The sequence below is a fragment of the Lithobates pipiens genome, unplaced genomic scaffold (genome assembly GCF_037356315.1).
Source record: "Lithobates pipiens isolate NorthernLeopardFrog02 unplaced genomic scaffold, aLitPip1_a1.2 Scaffold_19, whole genome shotgun sequence".
Classification (NCBI taxonomy): domain Eukaryota; kingdom Metazoa; phylum Chordata; class Amphibia; order Anura; family Ranidae; genus Lithobates; species Lithobates pipiens.
This window is the reverse complement of record NW_027507764.1, coordinates 61224256-61245171: the sequence shown is the minus strand read 5'-3', so window position 1 is coordinate 61245171 and position 20916 is coordinate 61224256. Positions and strand designations below refer to the sequence as shown.

At 42.5% G+C, this 20916-nt stretch overlaps 1 protein-coding gene across 1 annotated transcript in view; it reads left to right on the top strand.

The window, feature by feature from the left end:
- Positions 1–20916, top strand: part of VPS50 (VPS50 subunit of EARP/GARPII complex) — a 367497-nt gene that overhangs the window by 194415 nt on the left and 152166 nt on the right. Inside the window, exon 12 of the mRNA XM_077490790.1 lies at positions 15196–15336. Within this exon, the coding sequence (XP_077346916.1) occupies positions 15196–15336 (141 nt within the window). The remainder of the gene's footprint in view (positions 1–15195; positions 15337–20916) is intronic.

Genomic DNA, 20916 nt, shown 5'->3' with positions numbered 1-20916 from the left:
AATCAATAAGAGCTAAAGAGAAGGGACACCTGGATACAAAATCAGAATAAAATTAAGACTTCGACTTTTCATCTTCTGGCTCATGACTCCACGCTCTCCTGAATAAAATCTGCAAAAAAGATAAAAATGTAAAACAGCAGGTGTAAGAATGAAATTGTCATAACAGGAGATGAACTCATTTATGGTAATAACATTCTTATATTTAGAGGATCAGTCCACCTTAAAGTGGTACTTTTAGCACACCTCACAAAATTTTGAGATGGGAATGAGGGACACCTACTAGCAAATGTATGTAGGCATAGGACACGCCCCCCTCCCACACCCCCTTAAAGGAGAATTAACAAAACAAAAAAAAGTTAATTAAATCCACAAGAGCTTTTTTTACCACTACTATTCCTTTATGTTGGCTTTAAAAATTTACAAATGCAGCCATTTAGAATTTGGAAGTAAGGTTTAGCCCTGGGAAACACTTTTTGAAAGATAAAAAGTGCATTTTATATACAACTATGAGGATCAGACCAATATGAAAGGGAAAGAGGGACAGAGGGACATTGTTTCAAATTAGGGACAGTCCCTCAAAATCGGGGACAGTTGGGAGCTATGCTTTTAGGGTGAATTTACACAACAGTCTGTGTCCAGGGCCGATCACTTGCTTGTGAATGCTGCACGAGCGATTTACCTGCAAGTGGGCGCAATTAGTTGTAGGAGCCGGAAGCCTCCCATTGCTTTCAATGGCCTTTTGCAGCTATTTGTGGGAACCACCGCTGGGATTCTCGCATCTAATACTCTATCTCATATCCTGTTTACAAAACCGGTGGCTGATATGGCTTACATGTCAGTTTTCCCCTTGCCAACGGTTTTGTACATTCCCCACTGTTGTCCATTTAAAAGCAAGCGGAGATCCAAGTTGCTGCTCGCAGACCCAGGACTCTGACTGCCCGGTCTGATCTGCCCACTGTGCTGCATAAAAGTTATACATAAAGTTGCGCTAAATATGTGTGAAATCTATAGTGAAAAAAGTAATAAAACTCGGTATAGATTATATAGAAAAAGCGAGTAAATAAAAAAAACACCATATAAGAAATTCAATTAAAAAAAAGAAGTCCTTATAACCAAGAAATCCTGGTTCTAACTAAAGAATAATGAACAGGGAAATCAGTCCTTTTCAAAAGTTTGATGAGACCTTCCTGGTTTTTCCAATATCGCTTCCAGACTGGAAAAAAGTTTGACTCTTACCGCAATGGGTGGACTCCCAATCAACGGAGTCGTTAGCGCTGGCAGACAGCCCTCTGCAGGGTTCGCTTATGCGTATTCCGTTCCCACACGCTGCTGGGGGCGTGAGTACGTGCAGGTCATCCGAAGGCTACTGACCCGGGCCGAAGAGTTCCGGAACCAGCCGATCGTCCTGCTTTTCCTCTTGGTCACCACGAAGAAAAGGCAAGGTGGCCGTTCGATCACTATGAGTTCCTGGAGTTGTCTAAAGCTCTCCAATGAGTTGTGAAATACGAAGGTTTTTCAGTGAGCAAACCTGTAGTGAAACATAAAACGCTCGGGCCACCTGGCCACGAGCGAGGGGAAGGGGAAAACAAAAGTGGACTCCGATCGTGAACGTACCGTTAAACAATCGACAAATTTATTAAATAAAAAAATAGATACACAGCAGACCAAAGGTATGACCCAAAATGGCCCGATTATAACAAATAAAAAAATATGCATAAAAAAACGGTTAAATTAAGAGCAAATATACACCCGTGCTGGGGAATATTCTAAGCGTGGTGGTATCAGCACAAACAGCCCGACATGTTTCATGTTTAAACTTGCATCCTCTTGGGGCACAGGTGATATGCTGATCCATCACATTAAATAGCATCACGGCCTAACCAAGCCTCAGTTCCGTTCGGAAAAGGTCAAGGTCGACATTATGGCCGAACCAATCCTCACTTCCGTTCTGCTACCATTTTCCCGGAGACCATGGAGCTGAATCAAATCTCCAATGGGCTAGGCCAGACCCTGGCCACGTCCCGCCGCCATTTCTATGGGGACCGGACATGATCCGGGTCCAAAGCCCAGTCCCAGCTCAACTCAAACGCCATTTTTTTGTAGACTGAACCTACATCGGGGACTGTGCGGCTACACATATTCAAATGGCACACAGTACCAGATCCCCAGCTCGAAAACCAACCCCCTTAAAAGCTAAATTTGAATGGAGGGAAATAGTCCATCCTCATCTGATTAATTAAGAGGAAAAAACCTATCAACCCCCTAAAGAAGAAAATGCGTATTTGTGCTAATATCACAAGTATAAATTAAATCTACATATCGGGGGGCGGGGGGGGGGGGGGGGGGGCGACTCCTAAACTACTATGTTAGAGGAATACAACAATAAATTCAATTATAAAAACAAAACAAAAGAATAATAATGATTAAAAAAAACATTATGCTTACAGATTCTTCAAAGCTATAGTTGAGCCAATTTATGCTCGTCCCTACGCCCACACCCCTGCGTTGGCTAAAATTTTTAACTCAAACATTGAGATTCAACCAATTTCAAAAAAAGGGGTTATGCGACCAAAATTCACTAGGCAGTGCATTCTGAGCGTTTTATACACCTCTCATGCATTATCTATAAAAGCATTAATCTCTATGTCTACGTTAAGTCCGAAGGGTTTAAGGCTTTTAATCTTATATATCCAACTCATTTCGAGTTTTGAAATCGCCCTCTTTTTAGGGCCTCCTCTCCAGGGCAATTGTAATTTATCAATTCCTAAAAGGGAAGTTCCCCAGGGATTGCGATCATGTACCTCCAAATAATGTTTTGAGACTGGATGTCCTTTAAACCCCCTTCTGATATTTCCCAGATGCTCCCCTAATCTCACTTGAAGAGGGCGCAGAGTGCGGCCCACATAGTGGAGCCCACAGGGACAGGTTAGGAGGTACACCACCCCCTCTAGGGAACAAGTTATAAAGGATTTGATGGGGAAAATTTGTTTACTATTTCCTGAACTAAATTTTGTTGTTTTCTTTTTCTTTATATTATTGATGGAGCATACACTACATTTATTACACTTGAAAAACCCTATTAAGTTCTGAAAGAACATGGGTTTAAATGTCAGAGGGTCGCACACATTGGGTGCGATTTTATGTCTAATTGATGGTACTCCCCTGAATACCACTTGTGGTTTCTCGGGAAGGAATGAGCCCAAAACCTGGTCATTTTTGATTATGTGCCAATGTTTTTGTATAATCTTTTTAACTGAAAAATGTTGTTGAGAAAATCTGGTGATAAATGGACATTGAAAATTGTTGTTCATATTATTATTCCTCTCAACCTCCGTTTTTTCTTTAAGTAAAAGGCTACGGTCAATCTCACATACTTCCCTAAGTTTTTCCTTCAGGTTTTGTTCATCGTAGCCCCTTGCTAGCAATCTCTCCACAAGAACACCAGCCTGCACATCAAAATCCCCTTCATGGGAACAGTTGCGCCTCATTCTGATAAACTGGCTCTTCGGAACCGATTGCAACCACACCTTATGGTGGCAACTGTCCCGTGGGATAAATGCATTACGGTCAGTGTCCTTAAGGAAAGTGGTTTTCAATAGGGTATCACCCTCACTCCAGATCTTAAGGTCTAAGAAATGAATGGTGTGTTGACTCGCCTCGTATTTAAATTCAATTCCTCTATCGTTCTTATTGAGCTCCGTCATAAATCCCTTCAGGGACTCGAAGGAACCATTCCACAGGAGGAGGACGTCATCTATATACCTGGCCCAAAGGACCAGTTCTGGTCTCTTATCCAAATAGATGACGTCCTCCTCCCATTTCCCCATAAAGAGGTTCACCAAACTGGGGTCAAATTTAGCCCCCATGGCTACTCCTCTCTTCTGGAGAAAGAAGCCACCCGCATGCCAGAAAAAATTATGTGTAGTGGCATATTTTAGGAGTTCCATAATAAAACCCTTCTGTCTGTCTGCCAATCCTGAATTCTTATGCAAAAAATATTTTACTGACAAAAGACCCCAATGATGTGGAATTACTGTATATAGGGATGTCACATCAGCTGTGACCATCCAACAACCTTCCTGGTATTGACAATCCTTAAGAATATTAATAGTATGGCGGGTATCTTTAATGTAGGCCGGTAAAAGTTTAACTAGTGGTTGTAGGTACCCGTCAATGTATTTCCCTGCTCTTGATGTTAGCGAATCGATCCCGCTAATAATAGGTCTACCTGTGCTGCATAGTTAGAGTGCTGGGCTGGGAGACTCCTGGTCTTTCCCTCCTCCTATGACCTCCATTACAGAGCGGGAGTCTCTGTGTTATTAAAATCTCATGACATCATACTGTGGGGATAATGTATAGTGTATTCACACCCCCTAAAATGTGAAAGTAGAAAGTGTGCAGCGGTGTGTGTGTGATGTCCTATGAATAGAACAATGATCTGCCGCACACACACCCATGGTCCCACCCACCGGAGACTCTAAATCCAAGGGCATGATGAGATTTGTAGTCTCAGTTTGCGGCAATCAACTGTAAGTGACGTTGGCACTTATGAGATCCTTCCTAATAGAGTCCTGGGACCGAAGCTGAAGCTGAAGCTTTGCAAGAAATTTCATCTTCAATTTCGTTTTTCATATCGATTTTATTGTGAAAATGCAATTGACAAGGTCAATGGCCGCAGTATTTGGCCAACAAGTTAATTATTTCAGTTCCAGAAGATTTACCCGCCTTCCTGACCAGGCCATTTTTTTGCGATACGGCACTGCGTTACTTTAACTGACAATTGCGCGGGCGTACAACACTGTACACGAATAAAATGTATGTCCTTTTTTTCCCCACAAACGGAGCTTTTGCTTGGTGGCATTTGATCACCTCTGCGTTTTTTTATTTTTAGCACTATAAACAAAAAACGACTGACATGTTTCTGCTATTTCTTCTATAAAACATATCCAATTGAGAAAAAAATGAAAAAAATTTTTTTACATTTTTTTTTTCAATTGAGGCCAATATGTATTCTGCTACATATTTTTGGTAAAAAAAATCCCAATAAGCATGGTTTGCATAAAAGAAACACAGGATCCATGCCTTCCCTAATGACAGAACCGCAATCTGCCTTGTTTACATAGGCAGATTGGCATTCTGCATGTGTAGAGAATGATCAGTGGGTGCCGGCAGACATTGGGTCTGTGGGACCCGCTGATGAGCACCCACTGTGTAGATTCACAATGGGAGCGAGCCGCTGCTATACACTCGTGCCCAATACCCAGTCATACGGGATCACGTGTGTGTGTATATATACATAATCCTGCACAGGGTAGCCCTCTGTAGCAGTAAATGAGCTAGGGGTCGGTCAGCAAGTGGTTAAATCCAGAAAGACCATATGCAGTATCTTCGTATAAGTTGAGCGAGACCTAGCGGTGCTGGGTCCGCTGGTGTACATTAAGAAATATTTAAATGGACGGCAGTTGGGCTAGTAAGTAGCAAGCAAAGGGAAGGGGGGAACATCATTGATTTTTAAAAAAGTGAGTTTTATAAAAAAAAAATGTTTTAATAAAAAATACATTTGTGGTTTTTCTGAAGTATCAACATATGGCTATTGTACAGATTTTAACTCTACCCCGGCGTTTTTCTTTAATGACACGTGCATTTGACCTAATTTCTACCTGCTTCAAGGAGCCTTTGTATTCATATTGATTTGTATGGGGAGAGGAGCAGTTTTGATGCAAACACACCCATCCATACAGGCCCTTAGTGAAGTTGTTCTTTTTTTTTTTATATATATAAATTCTTTTTTATTGCAGTTTTTGAAAAAGGTACAGAGGTATAAAGAGAGAGTCTGGGCATACCCCGGCTCATGAAAACAAGCAAAAGATCAAATAAGTAAAAAAACGTAACATAGGAACAACTGTGGTGGACTCCGGACACCCTATTGGGCATTTCTGCCAAGAAGCTTCCTCCTAAATCCTGGAACAGACCAATGGATCTGTCTATAGTAACCCCAAGAACCAGGCAACACCAGTTTTGGAGTACACCAGAAATAGAACTGTTTATTAGAACAAGAATACAGTCTTGTATACACTTGAGGAGGAGGTCTCCCCCTCCTGATCATACTACCCTAACAATACAAATGTAACCAGAAAAATAAATTAACATGAGCTAATTAACTAATCATTTAACCAGCCTAGTTGACTCCGAGATCTGACCTTTCAGGTCAGCCTTGCCATCTTGTAGCTCAGAAGACACAATCCACATGATCTTAAGTATAAACACAGGACACCTACTCACAATAGCAGGAGCCATCTCCTACATAGTATAGAGGCCAATGTGATCAGCTCTTTCAATTAAAGTGGTTACAAACCCTTTACAACCACTTTCACCTACAGGTAAGCCTAGATTAAGTCTTACCTGCAGGTGCTGGTAATATCTCCTAAACCTACACGGTTTAGGAGATATTTACAATTCCCCATACGATGAGTTGTTCTGCACATGCGCCCTTTAGAAAGGGCCACGTTGTGCCGTTTCTAGCTGTCGTCATGCCCTGACTGGCGGCTCGCGCGTGCGGGAGTGACATCACACAACTCAGGCCAGTCACAGAGCTGGAGTTCGTGGCCCTGGAAGGAAGAGGGGTGAAGATGGACGCTTCCAGCCAGCGGGGACATCAGAGACATCGCAGGCTTCTGTGTCAGGTAAGTGACACATAATGGGCTACTATGCGATGCATAGTAGCCCATTATGCTTTACCTTTGCAGTTAAACAAAGAGGAAGTAAAACTCATCAGTGTTTACTTCCTCTTTAACATGTATAGTTCAGAATCAAATAAACCAGGAATAATCTTTGTATATTTCCTGGGAGATATTGTGGATAAATATTACTGTTCCATTTACTTGGTCACCCTGTGCCCCTAATAGACACAGGGTAACTTAGACATAAGAGGGCATGGAGAGCTGAAAAGAAGGTTAACAAACCAGGGCCCATAGTCAGTTTTCAAGAGGCTAGCATTCAGTTCCCTCCAAAAGCCTCTGCCCGGGTGAGTCTATCACAACAACTAACACTAAACATTCCAAGAAACTTGCTGCTAAAGACCAAGATTAATGAGTGCTCAAGTACACTAAGGATGTAAGCACCGGGGTAACATGACCAGACCAGTGACACCATCCGTCTGTACCATCCCAACAGTGCCATTAACGTTGGAGGAGCTCATTTAATATGACAGGCCTTACAGTGCGTTAGTCATGATTACTCAATTCATCTGACTAATCACTTAATGATAGTGAGTCACTTAAGATGTGACATCTGAGTTATTTTGTTTATTAGTAATAATATCAGACTCCAGCCAGATGTTCCATACTTTGTTAAGCTTCTTCAGACAGCGCCTATGCAAATAGGTTTCCTTGTATAGGGCAATGGTTGAATTGACTAGTGACTTAAACATATTCAGAGTAGGTGCAGAAGAAACTTAACACTTGAGTATGATGCTTTTTCGAGCATAAAACAGGAGCAAGCCTAGTAGTGTACGAACAGCTCTGAAGGGGGCCAGAGCATTCACCAGACTCAGAATACACACATTGTTCTTTAACCAATTCAGCTCTTTGGACATACTTGGGTACGGCTTGTAAGTAAAAGTGATGCAGGAACTTCATAGCTTCCAATCACTTTCACAGATCCAGCAGCCCAGAGTCCTGACCTCAACCCAATAGAACACCTTTGGGATGAATTAGAGCAGAGACTGCAAGCCAAGCCTTCTCATCCAACATCAGTCAAGTTCCTTCACCCCAAACTCGCTCATCCATGTCTTTATGGACTTTGCTTTGTACGCTTATCCATATCATTTGGTGGAGGGGGATTATGATGTGGGGTTGTTTTTCAGGGGTTGGGCTTGGCCCCTTAGTTCCAGTGAAGGGAAGTTGTCAGCATACCAAGACATTTTGGACAATTTCATGCTCCCAACTTTGTGTGAACAGTTTGGGGATGGCCCCTTCCTGTTGCAACATGACTGAGCACCAGTACACAAAGCAAGGTCCATAAAGACATCGGTGAGAGAATTTGGAGTGGAGGAACTTGACTGGCCTGCACAGAGTCCTGACCTCAACCCGATAGAACACTTTTGAGATTAATTAGAGTGGAGACTGCGAGCCAGGACAAATGTGCTTCCGGAAGAATGGTCAAACATTCTCATAGAGACACTCCTAAACCTTGTGGACCGCCTCCTCAGAAGAATTGAAGCTGTTATAGCTGCAAAGGGTGGGCCAACTCGATTTTGAACTCTACAGACTAAGACTGGGATGCCATTAAAATGCATGTAAGTGTAAAGGCAGGTGTCCCAATACTATATATATTGGAAAAACTGATATTGTGTATGGGGCTTAACCCTGCTCTGCACAAGCTAAGTTGCTCTCTATTTTTAGGCACTGCTCTGTTCATGAGGGCCGATCTGCTAATGGGCTTAAGGCTGGATTCACACCTATGCATTTTTAGTGCTTTTTGCATTTTGAAGATTTGCACTACAGTCCGTTTAACATGGTTTCCTATGGAATGCATTCTGTAGTGCAAATCTGCAAAATGCAAAAAGCACTAAAAATGCATAGGTGTGAATTCAGCCTAAAGCAGAATTAAACCGTCCTATCCTTTACAGCCAAGGAAGCTGCTTCTGTTTGATCTGTAACTGTCACGACGCTGCACATATGTTCAGTTATGACACCAGCCATTTAATGGTTTGACAGTTTGGCTGGGGACAAAATCAAACGTCAAAAAATCAAAATCAAAATCAGCATTCCAGGAATGTAAAATTTTTTTGAAACCATTAAATCAATGGGTGTAGTTCGGCTTTATGATTTTCTGCTGCTCAGGGGCTCTGGACTTCAGCAAATTTGCAGCTTGTAGCAAGAAGAAACGGGAGAAATTTTAGAGGCAATTTATAGCACTCACTCATTTTGGTAGCATGATTAATAAATGTGGAATGTATGTTCCTTGCTAAAGGATATTTATTTTTTATAACGTTATTGGTAAAGTCCACTTTAAGGGCTGGTTCACAACACATGCAGTCTGCATCAAAACGCATGGATAGTAGGTTATATGGTGTCAAATTACATAGTTCACATCAGTATGCTCGGTTCCAGTGCGTTCCAATTGCAGAAAAAACTGAACTGTACTGGAAGGCAGTAAAATGGACCAAAAATGCACTGGAATGCATACCGTATATACGCGAGTATAAGCCGACCCAAATATAAGCCGAGGCACCTAATTTTACCACAAAAAGCTGGGAAAACTATTGACTCGAGTATAAGCCTAGGGCGGGAAAAGCAGCAGCTACTGGGTAAACAATGCCTATTTGCATCCTTACTCTGTCCATTTGCAGCCTCACTGTGCCCATGTGCATCTTCACTGTGCCCATGTGCATCTTCACTGTGCCCATCTGCAACCTCATTGTGCCCATCTGCAACCTCATTGTGCCCATCTGCAACCTCATTGTGCCCATCTGCAACCTCATTGTGCCTATCTGCAACATCACTGTGCTCATATGTATCATCAGTGCCCCTCTGCAGCCTCACTGTGCTCATCTGTACCATCAGTGCTCATCTGCATCCTCACTGTGCCCATCTGCAGCAGTACCTTTTATAACTAAAACAGAGGGTGTCTCCCGCTTTGTCATGGAGTCTGTTCGGCGGCCTTCCACTGTAATAAAGCCCAGCCCCCTCCTCCTCCATGATAGATGGAACACTGATTCTGTTTACCAGCATTGTATCAGTGTTCCGTCTATCACGGAGGAGAGTGTTTTAGTTATCAAAGGCACGGCTGCAGATAGGCACCCTCACTCGAGTATAAACCGAGTGGGGGGGGCGGGCTTTTTTAGCATAAAAAAAAGTGCTGAAAAAATCGGCTTATACTCTAGTATATACAGTATATCCTTAAGATGAAGGGAGAAAAAAGGAAAACCGCACCAGAACACATAATAATGCGCATGCAGGAACTCATCCGGACTGCATTTTCTGAGGTGCGTACCGGCCCTAAAGCTGCTTTGGTGAAAGGACCGATTCTTCAGTGTACAATGTGAAACTGACGTTTCTATTAAAACAAAAAAAAAAAAAAAAAACATTGAAAGCTCAGTTCACACTCCTTAGTCTGTAAAATTTTAATTTGCGATTATTACCAAAAAACCCAAATATAAAACTGACCATTTAATTTGATTCGCTGCTATTCGAAGCGGCTGCCTTTGGCCATGTGAAATGTTGGGACTTGTGTCTCCACCACCTTGTGGTTATGGATGACAACTGCAAACTGTTATTTCATATGCAAACCAGTCCCAAGGTGTACACAGACCTGCACCGAGGAGATAAGGATGTCTGAATTGGAGAATAAATGGCAATGGCTGATCAATTACTCACACCTGTGTGAATCCAATTAAAATTGCTTGCCCACTTGAGCAGAGGACTTTGATGCACAGCTCCCGAAAAGCATCGCTGAGATGTATGACTGAATGTTGCCTTGGGATTAGTGAAGGCATAGTGAGCCGTGTCTCCTCTATAGAAGCCAGAGCTTAGACAATGCTGCAGATTCAGTAAATTTCTAAAGATAATCTGACATCCAGACACAGAGATTTCTACCTGAAATATTCACACAAAGTGTCTTAAGTGTGAAACATCTGCTTGTATAATAATAATTGAATAAAATGAAAAAATCACATGTACATAAAGTATTCACAGCTTTTGCTCAATACTTTGTTGAAGAACGTTTGGCACCAATTACAGCCTCAAGTTTTATTTTTATTTTTTAACCACTTCGCTGGATTTTCCAGGCCAATTCTGACATTTTTCTCCTACATGTAAAATTCATAATTTTTTTGCTAGAAAATTACATAGAACCCCCAAACATTATATATGTTTTTTTTTTAGCAAAGACCCTAGAGAATACAATGGCGGTTGTTGCAACTTTTTATCTCGCACGGTATTTGCGCAGCAATTTTTGGAACGCTTTTTTTTCAGAAAAAACAGTTTCATGCTTAAAAAAAAAAAACAGTAAAGTTAGCCCAATTTTTTTGTATAATGTGATAGATGAGGATACGCCGAGTAACTAGATACCCAAAATGTTACACTTCAAAATTGCACGCGCTCGTGGAATGGCGCCAAACTTTGGTATTTAAAAATCCCCATAGGCGACGTTTTAAATTTTTTTACTAGTTACATGTTTTGCGTTACAGAGGAGGTCTACTGCTAGAATTATTGCTCTTGCTCTAACGTTTGAGGCAATACCTCACATGTGTGGTTTGCACACTGTTTTCATATGTGGGCGGGACTTGCGTATACGTTCGCTTCTGCGTACGAGCCCACGGGGACAGGGGCGCTTTATTTTTTTGTTAATTTTACTTTTATTTTTTTTAGTTTGACACATAAAAAATAAAAAATTGATTACTTTTATTCCTATTACAAGGAATGTAAACATCCCTTGTAATAGAAATATGGCACGATTGGACCTATTTACAGTGAGATATGGGGTCAATAAGACCCCATATCTCACCTCTAGGCTGGGAAGCCTAAAATAAATAAAAAACAAAACCAATCCTGGCTTTCTAGCCAAATCAGCGCCGTTATTTTGAATGCAAAGGCCGGGCGTGACGTCATAACATCGCGCCTGGCCTCCGAACGATCATAGAGACTCCGGGGACGATCTGGTCCGCCGGAAATCTCTATGGTATTATCCGGGGGCCAGCGCATCCTGTGACTGACTCACCGATGGAAGCGGTGAGTCGGTAGAAGCACCGGAGGGCGGCGGGAGGGGGGTACGTCCCCTCCCGCCTCCCGTAAGAACGATCAAGTGGCGGAACAGCCGCTATGATCGTTTTTATGGTGCAGGGAATCGCCGGCTGAAAACGCTGATATCTGAATGATGTCTGTGGCCTCAGGCATCATTCAGATATACCCCCGGAAAGTCAAGGACGTCCCTGGACGTACCTTGGGCGGGAAGTGGTTAAGTATGATGCTATAAGCTTGGCACGTCTATTTTTTGGCAGTTTCTCCCAATATTCTTTGCAAAACCTCTCCAGCTTCATCAGGTTGGACGAAGAGCCTCTGTGTACAGCTATTTTCAGATATTGCTAGAGATGTTCAGTCGGGTTCAAGTCTGGGCTCTGGCTGGGTCACTCAAGCACATTGAGACCCCTTTCTCAGTGACGCATTTAACCCCCACTAGTGGCCGAATAAAGGGTTAAAAAAGCCTGTGTTGCGGTGCTGCCAAAGCGCTTTGCAGGTGCTTCGGCAGCACTGCCTATTTATTTCAATGGGCAAGGGAGGTGGAGGAGCAGTGTATACAGTTCTCCCCCACCGCTCCAAAGATGCTGCTTGAAGGACTTTTTTTTTTCCCTTGTCCAAGCCCACTGCCCCAGTGTGAAGGCACTCAAGCTTTCACACTGGGGTGGCTTGAGAGGTGCTTTACAGGCACTATTTTTTGCGCTAAAACGCCTGAAAAGCACCCCAGTGTGAAAGGAGTCTCAAAGTTGTCCCATAGCCGCTCCTTTTGTTATCTTGGCCATGTGCTTAGGGTCGTTGTCCTGTTGGAAGATGAACCTTTGCCCCAGTTTGAGGTCTAGAGTGCTCTGGAGCAGGTTTTCACCAAGTATGTCTCTGTACATTGCTACATTCATCTTCCCCTTGATCCTGACTAATCTCACAGTTCCTGCTGCTGAAATACATCCCCACAGCATGATGCTGCCACCACCATGCTTCACTGTAGGGATAGTGTTGGCCAGGTGATGAGCAGTGCCTGGTTTCCTCCAGACATGGCACTCGGCATTCAGGAGATAGAGCTCAATCTTTGTTTAATCAGACCAGAGAATTTTGTTTCTCATGGTCTGAGAGTCCTTTGCGTGCCTTTTGGCAAATTCCAGGCGGGTTGTCATGTGCCTTTTACTGAGCAGTGGCTTCTGTCTGGCCACTCTACCGTACATGCCTGATTGGTAGAGTGCTGCAGAGATGGTTGTTCTTCTGGAAGGTTCTCCTCTCTCCACAGAGAATAGCTGGATCTAGGAAGAGTCCTGGTGGTTCCAAACTTCTTTTTCCATATCATGCTCATTGAGACTTTCAGTGCTGTAAACATTTTTCTGTACATTTCCCCAGACCTGTGCCTCAATACAATCCTGTCTTGGAGGTCTACAGGCAATTCTTTGGACTTCCTGGCTTGGATTGTGCTCTGACGTGCACCGCTAACTGTGGAACCTTATATAGACAGGTGTGTGCCTTTCCAAATCATGTCCAATCAACTGAATTTACCACAGATGGACTCTATCAAGTTGTGGAAACATCTCAAGGATGATTGGTGGAAACAGGATGAACCTGCACTCAATTTTGAGTGCCATGGCAAAGGCTGTAACTACTTATGTACATTTGATTTTTTTTCTTGTTTTTTATTTTTAATAGATTTGCAAAGATTTCAAACAAACTTCTTTCACGTGTATACACTGCTCCTAAAGTGCCCCTGGCCATTGGAATCAATGGGCAGTGCCGCCGAAGCACCTGCAAAGTGCCTCGCAGGGGCGGTTAAATGCACCCTGCTAGTGGCCAAAAAGAACCGCTTAAACGACAGTAAAGCGCTGGTAAAACTAGCGCCGATTTACTGTAGATGCCCCCATGCTGTCAGTGTGAAAGTGCCCTAACACAATAAAGGTGAAGGAGAAGATCAGCAAAGCTTTACTGATCAGTCAGAATACTGTAGCAAAAGTAGTACAAAAATGTAACAAAGATGGAACTGCAACCATCTTGCAGAGATGTCCAGGCCGTCCACAGACGTTAACACTTTGAAAGGAGCATCTTCTGATGATGCTACTGTTGAGGTGCATGCAAGTTCACTGCAGTTAGCTAGAGAAATAGAAAACCAAACTGGAGAGATTGTTTCCCATGACACAATACAACATACACTGCAGAGGAATGGCATGCATGGGTGTTGTCCAGGAGGGAAGCCTCTCCTAAATCCCATGCACAAAAAAGCCCACCCAGAATTTGCCAAGGCCCATGCTGAAAAAGACTACTGGGACTCTGTACCCTGGAGTGATTGCCCCAAGATAAATATTTTTGGAACAGATGGCTTCAAAACTGTATGGCATTGCAAAAGGTGAGGAGTACAAAGAAAAATGCATGGTGCCTACAGTGAAACATGATGGTGGCAGTGTTCTACTGTGGAGCTGCATGAGTGCTGCTGGTGTTGGGGAGCTGCATTTCATTGGTGGTATCATGAATTCACAGATGGTACTGCTCTATATTGAAAGAGAAGATGCTATCATCACTCCATGCCCTTGGTCATCGTGCACTTTTCGAACATGACAATGATCCAAAACGCATCTAAAGGCCACTGTTGCATTTGTGAAGAAGAATGGGGTAAAAGTGATTCAGTGGTCAAGTATGTCTCCTGATCTGAACCCAATCGAACACATTTGGGGAATTCTGAAGAGACAAGTTGAACATCACTTTCCATCATCCAGGCTCTAAAAGAGATCGTTCTTGAAGAAAAATATAGATGCTGCAATATGTCGCCAACTTGTTCATTCCATGCCTAGAAGACTTGGGGCTGTCCTTTACAAGTCATGGAGGTCAGCAGGAAAAAATACTAGATGATATCGTTTTTGTTGTGGGGTATATTCATTTTTTGCATCGACTAATTTGAGTAAAACTGAAGATTTTGTAATCTAAGTTGTATTAACCTTCCTTTCATGTAATGAGCTAAATAAATATTCTATAAAACTCAGCGTTGTTAAAATTGTGGAAGTTGTTGTGTTCATTGAGATATTGATTAAAATCTTACTTTTCAAAAGGGGTGTACTCATTTATACTGAGCACTGTATAGTACAAATATAGCCTAGTGTTATAGAGACATTTATTCCAAACTACATACAGCTGTTTCTGACTTTTTGGCCATCATCAGTGCAGTATATAGAAACCTTAACTTCTGTGGAGTAGGGCTTGGGAGTCAACAAAATAGTATAACCATACCATACAGGTTATTTGGTGAGATGGGACTAAAGAAACCAAAAAGCCCTCCAACTGAATCAGTCTATAGCACAATAAAGCCATTGAAAAGTTAACTTTAAGAATTACCGGTATGTAATTTAGTATGGTAATGATTTTAATGGCATTTTTAAAGACGGGTGCTTTATTTTTCTTGAATAAGTCTGCACATTTAAGATTATTAAAATTCTGTTTGTCTTTTGTTTTCTAGACTGCAATGGACCAGCTGCACATGCACTTCACACAAGCCATCCACAACACCGTGTTTCAGGTGGTTCTGGGATACGTGGAGCTGTGTGCCGGAAATACGGATACCAAGTTTCAGAAACTGCCCTACAAAGACCTCTGCATGGTATGTGGCATCCCATTGGTGTTGGCATTCTTACATATAGTAGCTGCATGAACATAATGCAGAATGATCACTGAGCTCCACGTAAACACCCTTCTCAATCTGGAGCGCGTGAAATGGGGATCTCTTCAAACATTTTAGCATCCAAGTATATTGCAATGGTGCATTGCATTCAACACTAATCTGAGGAGGAAAGAACTGACTTGCAAGCATAAGGGTTGCCCAAAAAGCTTTCAAAATAATTTGGTCTCTGTGGTTATCCCGTACTGCAGTGGCCCTTCACTTGCCTTTATATCTGGCTCTTGGGATCCACCAACAGACACGAATGATGGATCACTGTTCTTCTAATTGATATCATAAAAAGGCTACTATTCCTCCCATTAAAACCAATCAAGGGGGCATTTTCTGCTTCCACTGGCCACAGTCCGACTGCCCTAAAGCCTAAAGGACAGTCAATTGGCCCTTCCTTATTATCCTTCAGTTGATACTCCAATATACAGCCTATTGAAAATGTATTCATGCATACCCCTTGAAATTTTCCACATTTTGTCATGTCACAACCAAAAATGTAAAGGTATTTTAATGGGGTTTATATGATAGACCAACACAAAGTGGCACATAATTTTGAAGTGGAGGGAAATTGGTTTTCATTTTTTTTTTTTTTTTTTTTTTTTTTTTTTACAAATATCTGAAAACTGTAGGGTGCATTTGTATTCAGAGTAAAGGGGGCTGAATACAAAAGCATGCCACACTTTTCAGATATTTATTTGTAAAAAAAAACATTTTAAAGTCCTTCCACTTCACAATTATGCGCGACTTTGTGTTGGTCTATCGCATAAAATCCCAATAAAATACATTTACATTTTTTGGTTGTAACAGGACAAAATGTGGAAAATTTTCAGCTGGGGAGGTTTGGCATGTGGGTGAAATTAAAAGATTTTCAAAGAAAATACCCAATAGAAAAAAATGGCAACTTTTAGGGAAAACTATTGATAGGCCTGAAGTTCTGTGTTTTTAAAGGAGGACGATGGTCTTAAATTGGCTCCTTTATATTTTTAGAAGCTCCTTTCATTTATTCCAGACCTAATTATAGTCCTATTAGCCAGTATTTTGCAGAGTTTTTTGCTCTTCTGGAAGAATGGTCACACATTCCCATAGACACACTCCTAAACCTTGTGGACAGCCTCCCCAGAAGAGTTGAAGCTGTTATAGCTGCAAAGGGTGGGCCAACTCGATTTTGAACTCTACGGAGTAAGATTTTTTTTGTGGGGGGGAAAAAAAAAGGACGCAAATTTAGTTTGGGTACAGCGTCGCACGACCGCGCAATTGTCAGTTAAAGCGACACAGTGCCAAATTGTAAAAAGCGCTCTGGTCAGCAAGGGGCTAAAATCTTCCGGGGCTGAAGTGGTTAAGGGGGTAAAATCTTCCAGGGCTGCAGTGGTTAAAAGTCAGCAGTATGGCTGTACTTTGGCCATACCACTGCTTTAAAAAGAAAGAGCTCTGCACATTTATAAATCGCAGAAAAGTGCTATTGCAAAGAATAGGAGTTAAAAAAAAAAAAAAACACACATGACCGACTTTCCTTTGATCAGAGTTCTTTCCACGTTGAGCAGAGAGAACTCCAGTAAGTGATGCAGGTTCAATACCATGCCCTGCATTTTATGAATGGGCTGCAAAATCTGTCATTTTTTTGTCATTTATCGTATTTGCCTATTCAACTTTTTTGCACTTGTGTAGTTTTAAAGCGTATGTCATTGCAAAGAGCTATGCACAGAGTGAAATTCCATAGCAAGCAATTTAGCTTTCATTCTTCAGATTTTCAATCTTCATCACTTTAGAACAGTCATTACTATGACCGATCGTTGTGAGCCACTGTAATTTGCATATTAGTATTTTCACTAAATAAAACCATTATGACTAAACCTTTTTTTTTTCTGGAGAACGATCTATGCCTTAGGTATAGTTTCAGCTGTCTTGCTTCATCTTCCACCCACACATTGGGAGTATAATGTGGGAGTTGACGCTTTCTCTTCCTTTGACGTTTTTTTAAATGGAAAAATAACCTTGGCCCACTTTTTTTTTTTCTTCAAGATTGACTTTGTCACGTCATTATTCTAGAACACCAGAGATTGTTGATCCAGGAAATATCTGATTGCCTTATAGGATCAGGAAGGATTTTTCACCTAGTGGAGCATATTGGACGAGCTTTATAAGGGTTTTTTTTTTTTTTTTCACCTCTTTGGACTGACTTTGGCTACAGGGTTCTGTATATGGTGTTTTTCATCATATTATTTATTTTTTCTATGTTGAACTCGATAGACTTTTTTTTTTTTTTTTTTTTCAACTTAACGATGTAGCCATAAAGCTATAGCAACAGCCACATTTTCCAGAAATCTTTTTTTTTCCTTTTTTTCCCCCCTCTATGTACGCGTGCCAGGATTATCATATTAAATTATGTAAATTTAACCCAATTCAATACTGGGCACTTATACACCTTCCTGCCCATACCAATTTTCAGCTTTCAGCGCTGTCGCACTTTGAATGACAATTGTGCGGTCATGCTACACTGTACCCAGGGCCGGTGCTTCCACTAGTCAAACTAGGCAGCCGCCTAGGGTGCCCTGCTGCCTAGGGCACCCAGCCACTTGTGTTCCTGCTCTCTTCACTCTGCAGCAAGCAACTAAGTCTAAGCATCAGCAGGCAGCCACCGCTCTGTTCACACATAGTGTCAGAGGCGCAGGACTGTGTCTGCATCTCATCTCCCGAATGAATGGAAGCAAGCAAACATTCATTGATGGGCGCTGGTGAGGCTGCATTTGATGGGCGCTGGTGAGGCTGCATTTGATGGGCGCTGGTGAGGCTGCATTTGATGGGCGCTGGTGAGGCTGCATTTGATGGGCGCTGGTGAGGCTGCATTTGATGGGCGCTGGTGAGGCTGCATTTGATGGGCGCTGGTGAGGCTGCATTTGATGGGCGCTGGTGAGGCTGCATTGATGGGCGCTGGTGAGGCTGCATTGATGGGCGCTGGTAAGGCTGCATTTGATGGACGCTGGTAAGGCTGCATTTGATGGACGCTGGTGATGTAGCATTTATGGGCACTGGTAAGGCGGCATTTAATGGGCGCTGGTGAGGCTGAATTTGATGGGTGCTTCATTAAAAAGGTGGGGTTTACATGGGCAGGGGAAAGGGGGTGGAGTCAGGGGTGGAGCCGGGGAAGGCAAAATTAGGTTTCGCCTAGGGTGTCAAAAATCCTTGCACCAGCCCTGACTCTACCCAAACTAAATTTTTATAATTTTGTTCCCACAAATAGAGATTTGTTTTGGTGGTATTTGATCATATCTAGAATTTTTATTTGCTGCTAAACAAATAACAAAATGACCGAAAATTTTGAAAAAAGTTTTTTTTTTTTTTTTTTTCTGTCCCAAAAAACGCATGTTAGTAAGTTCCCCTTCACTGATGAGGCTGAACTGGCGGGCACTGATAAAGCGGCACTGATGGCCACCGATGAGATGGCACTGATGATGGGCACTGATATGCGGTACTGATGGGGCACTGATAGGCAGCATGGATGGGCACTGATAGGTGGCACTGATGTACACTAAAAGTTTGTACTGATGGGCATCACTGAATGGCAGGCATTATTGTTTGACACTGATTGGCATCCATAGTGGGCACTGATTGGCATCCATTGTGGGCACTTATTTGCATCCCTGGTGGTGACTAGTGGTGGGCATCCCTGGAGCTCCTGGTGGTGTCCCTGGTGGTTCAGTGTGGGCATCCTCGGGGGGGGGGGGGGGGCTGCACTGATAATCAACACTGACCCCCCCCTCATCAGAGGAACAGTCGATCGGCTCTCCTCTACTTGCGTCTGACAGATGCGGGTGAGGAAAATCCGATCAACAGCTCTTCCTGTTTACACTGTGATCAGCCGTGATTGGTTATGGCTGATTACGTGGTAAAGAGTCTCCGTCAGAAGCTCTTTGCCTAGATCAGAGTTGCAGTGTATTAGACTGACACACCACAACAACGATCGCCGTGATGTGCGTCACCCCCAGGGGCGCACAGTGGCTTGTTATCCTGAAAGACGTCATATGATAACACAACCACATTGCCAACGTCATTTTGCTATATGGCGGCCGGCAAGTGTTTAAGTAATATGTCTCTTTCAAATTGAGTTCTGTTGATGCCACAGGCCCTGGGAACCTTGAAGATCTCATTTAAAATGTGTTATTCGTTACACCACAGCTAAATTGTCATTTTATTTGTGTGATGGGACAATGTGTGTTTTTGACACCCTCTCTAAAATCCCTACTTATTACCTGTTATTAATGTTTTCATATAAGGTGCTCTAAGGACTCCTGCACACGGGAGGAAAATACACCCATAAAACTAGTTTCTATACGCAGGCCTATAATGTACATATCTGTGAACTTTCCAAAATCGGTGAGCATGAGATTGGGCGACCTGCCCTGTAAGGTAGGCTGTATGGGACCCCATGATTTACAACAGCAACACTGGTGGCTAACAGGGCTACAGTGTTTGATAGTGACAGGCCTGCATGTTTTAGTAATATGGTCCTATACACAAGCAGCATTAATTTGATTTCATACATGGCACAATAGCCCAACACTGGTAGTAAGTGGCAAAATGTGGTAATACGCAATCGCCATACTGGTATCTCGCACCAGATCATCGCCCTGTAGATGTCCCCGAACCTGCCATCTGAGACCTGCAAAATTTAAGGCACCACAGAGATCCACCTCTATATACCAACTGACTACTATTTACTCTGATGTCCTGATAAAACCAGAAAGGAACCTGTAAGCTGATGGAAGCTATGATACCAATGGCAAGTTAAAGGGATCGGTAACCCGGGTAATAATGGTAAACTGTTCTTCTAGAGCAGCCTTTTCAACCAGTGTGCCTTCAGATTTCTTAAGGTTTGGCTTGGCAAAATGCCTTAAAATTGTATGCAAGGCAATGGGGTGGATCAAGCCTGCCTTTTTTAGTTACACAAAGCCACAGGTTTTCATTGTACCTTATTAGAACATTCTAGCTCCCAGGATCTTATCAACCCATGAACAATTTGCAATATCTGTTTCTACACAGCATGGTTGCTTTGCTGGTGTCACAGTGAAAGAACACACTGATTATTGTCTCCGAAAAGCCAGAAAGTTCTCAAGTATTGCATTATGATATTCTACGGGCACATACACGCAGTCGCGCACAACTCCTTAATCTGCAGGAAAATCCACGTCCATGGTCCTGCGTATGGATATGTTTAACACTGTACACATGCAAACACTGGTGTTACCTGCACCAGTGGGCTTCCAGCAAGATCCTATATAACCTCATACACCCGTGTTTATGAGCCTTAAATAAGTGTTGGGTGCCCATTTTACTTATATTATTAATGCAACAGCTGTGCTTTCTATTGTACACAAATATGCATTGTTACTTGTGTTATAGCCCCTCAACCATAAGTTTTTTAGGTAATTGCCTTTAGTGTGAACTGGACATCAGCATTCAAGTGTAACGAAACATTATAAAAGGTCTTGGCCCATTCGCCAATGGTGGCAACCC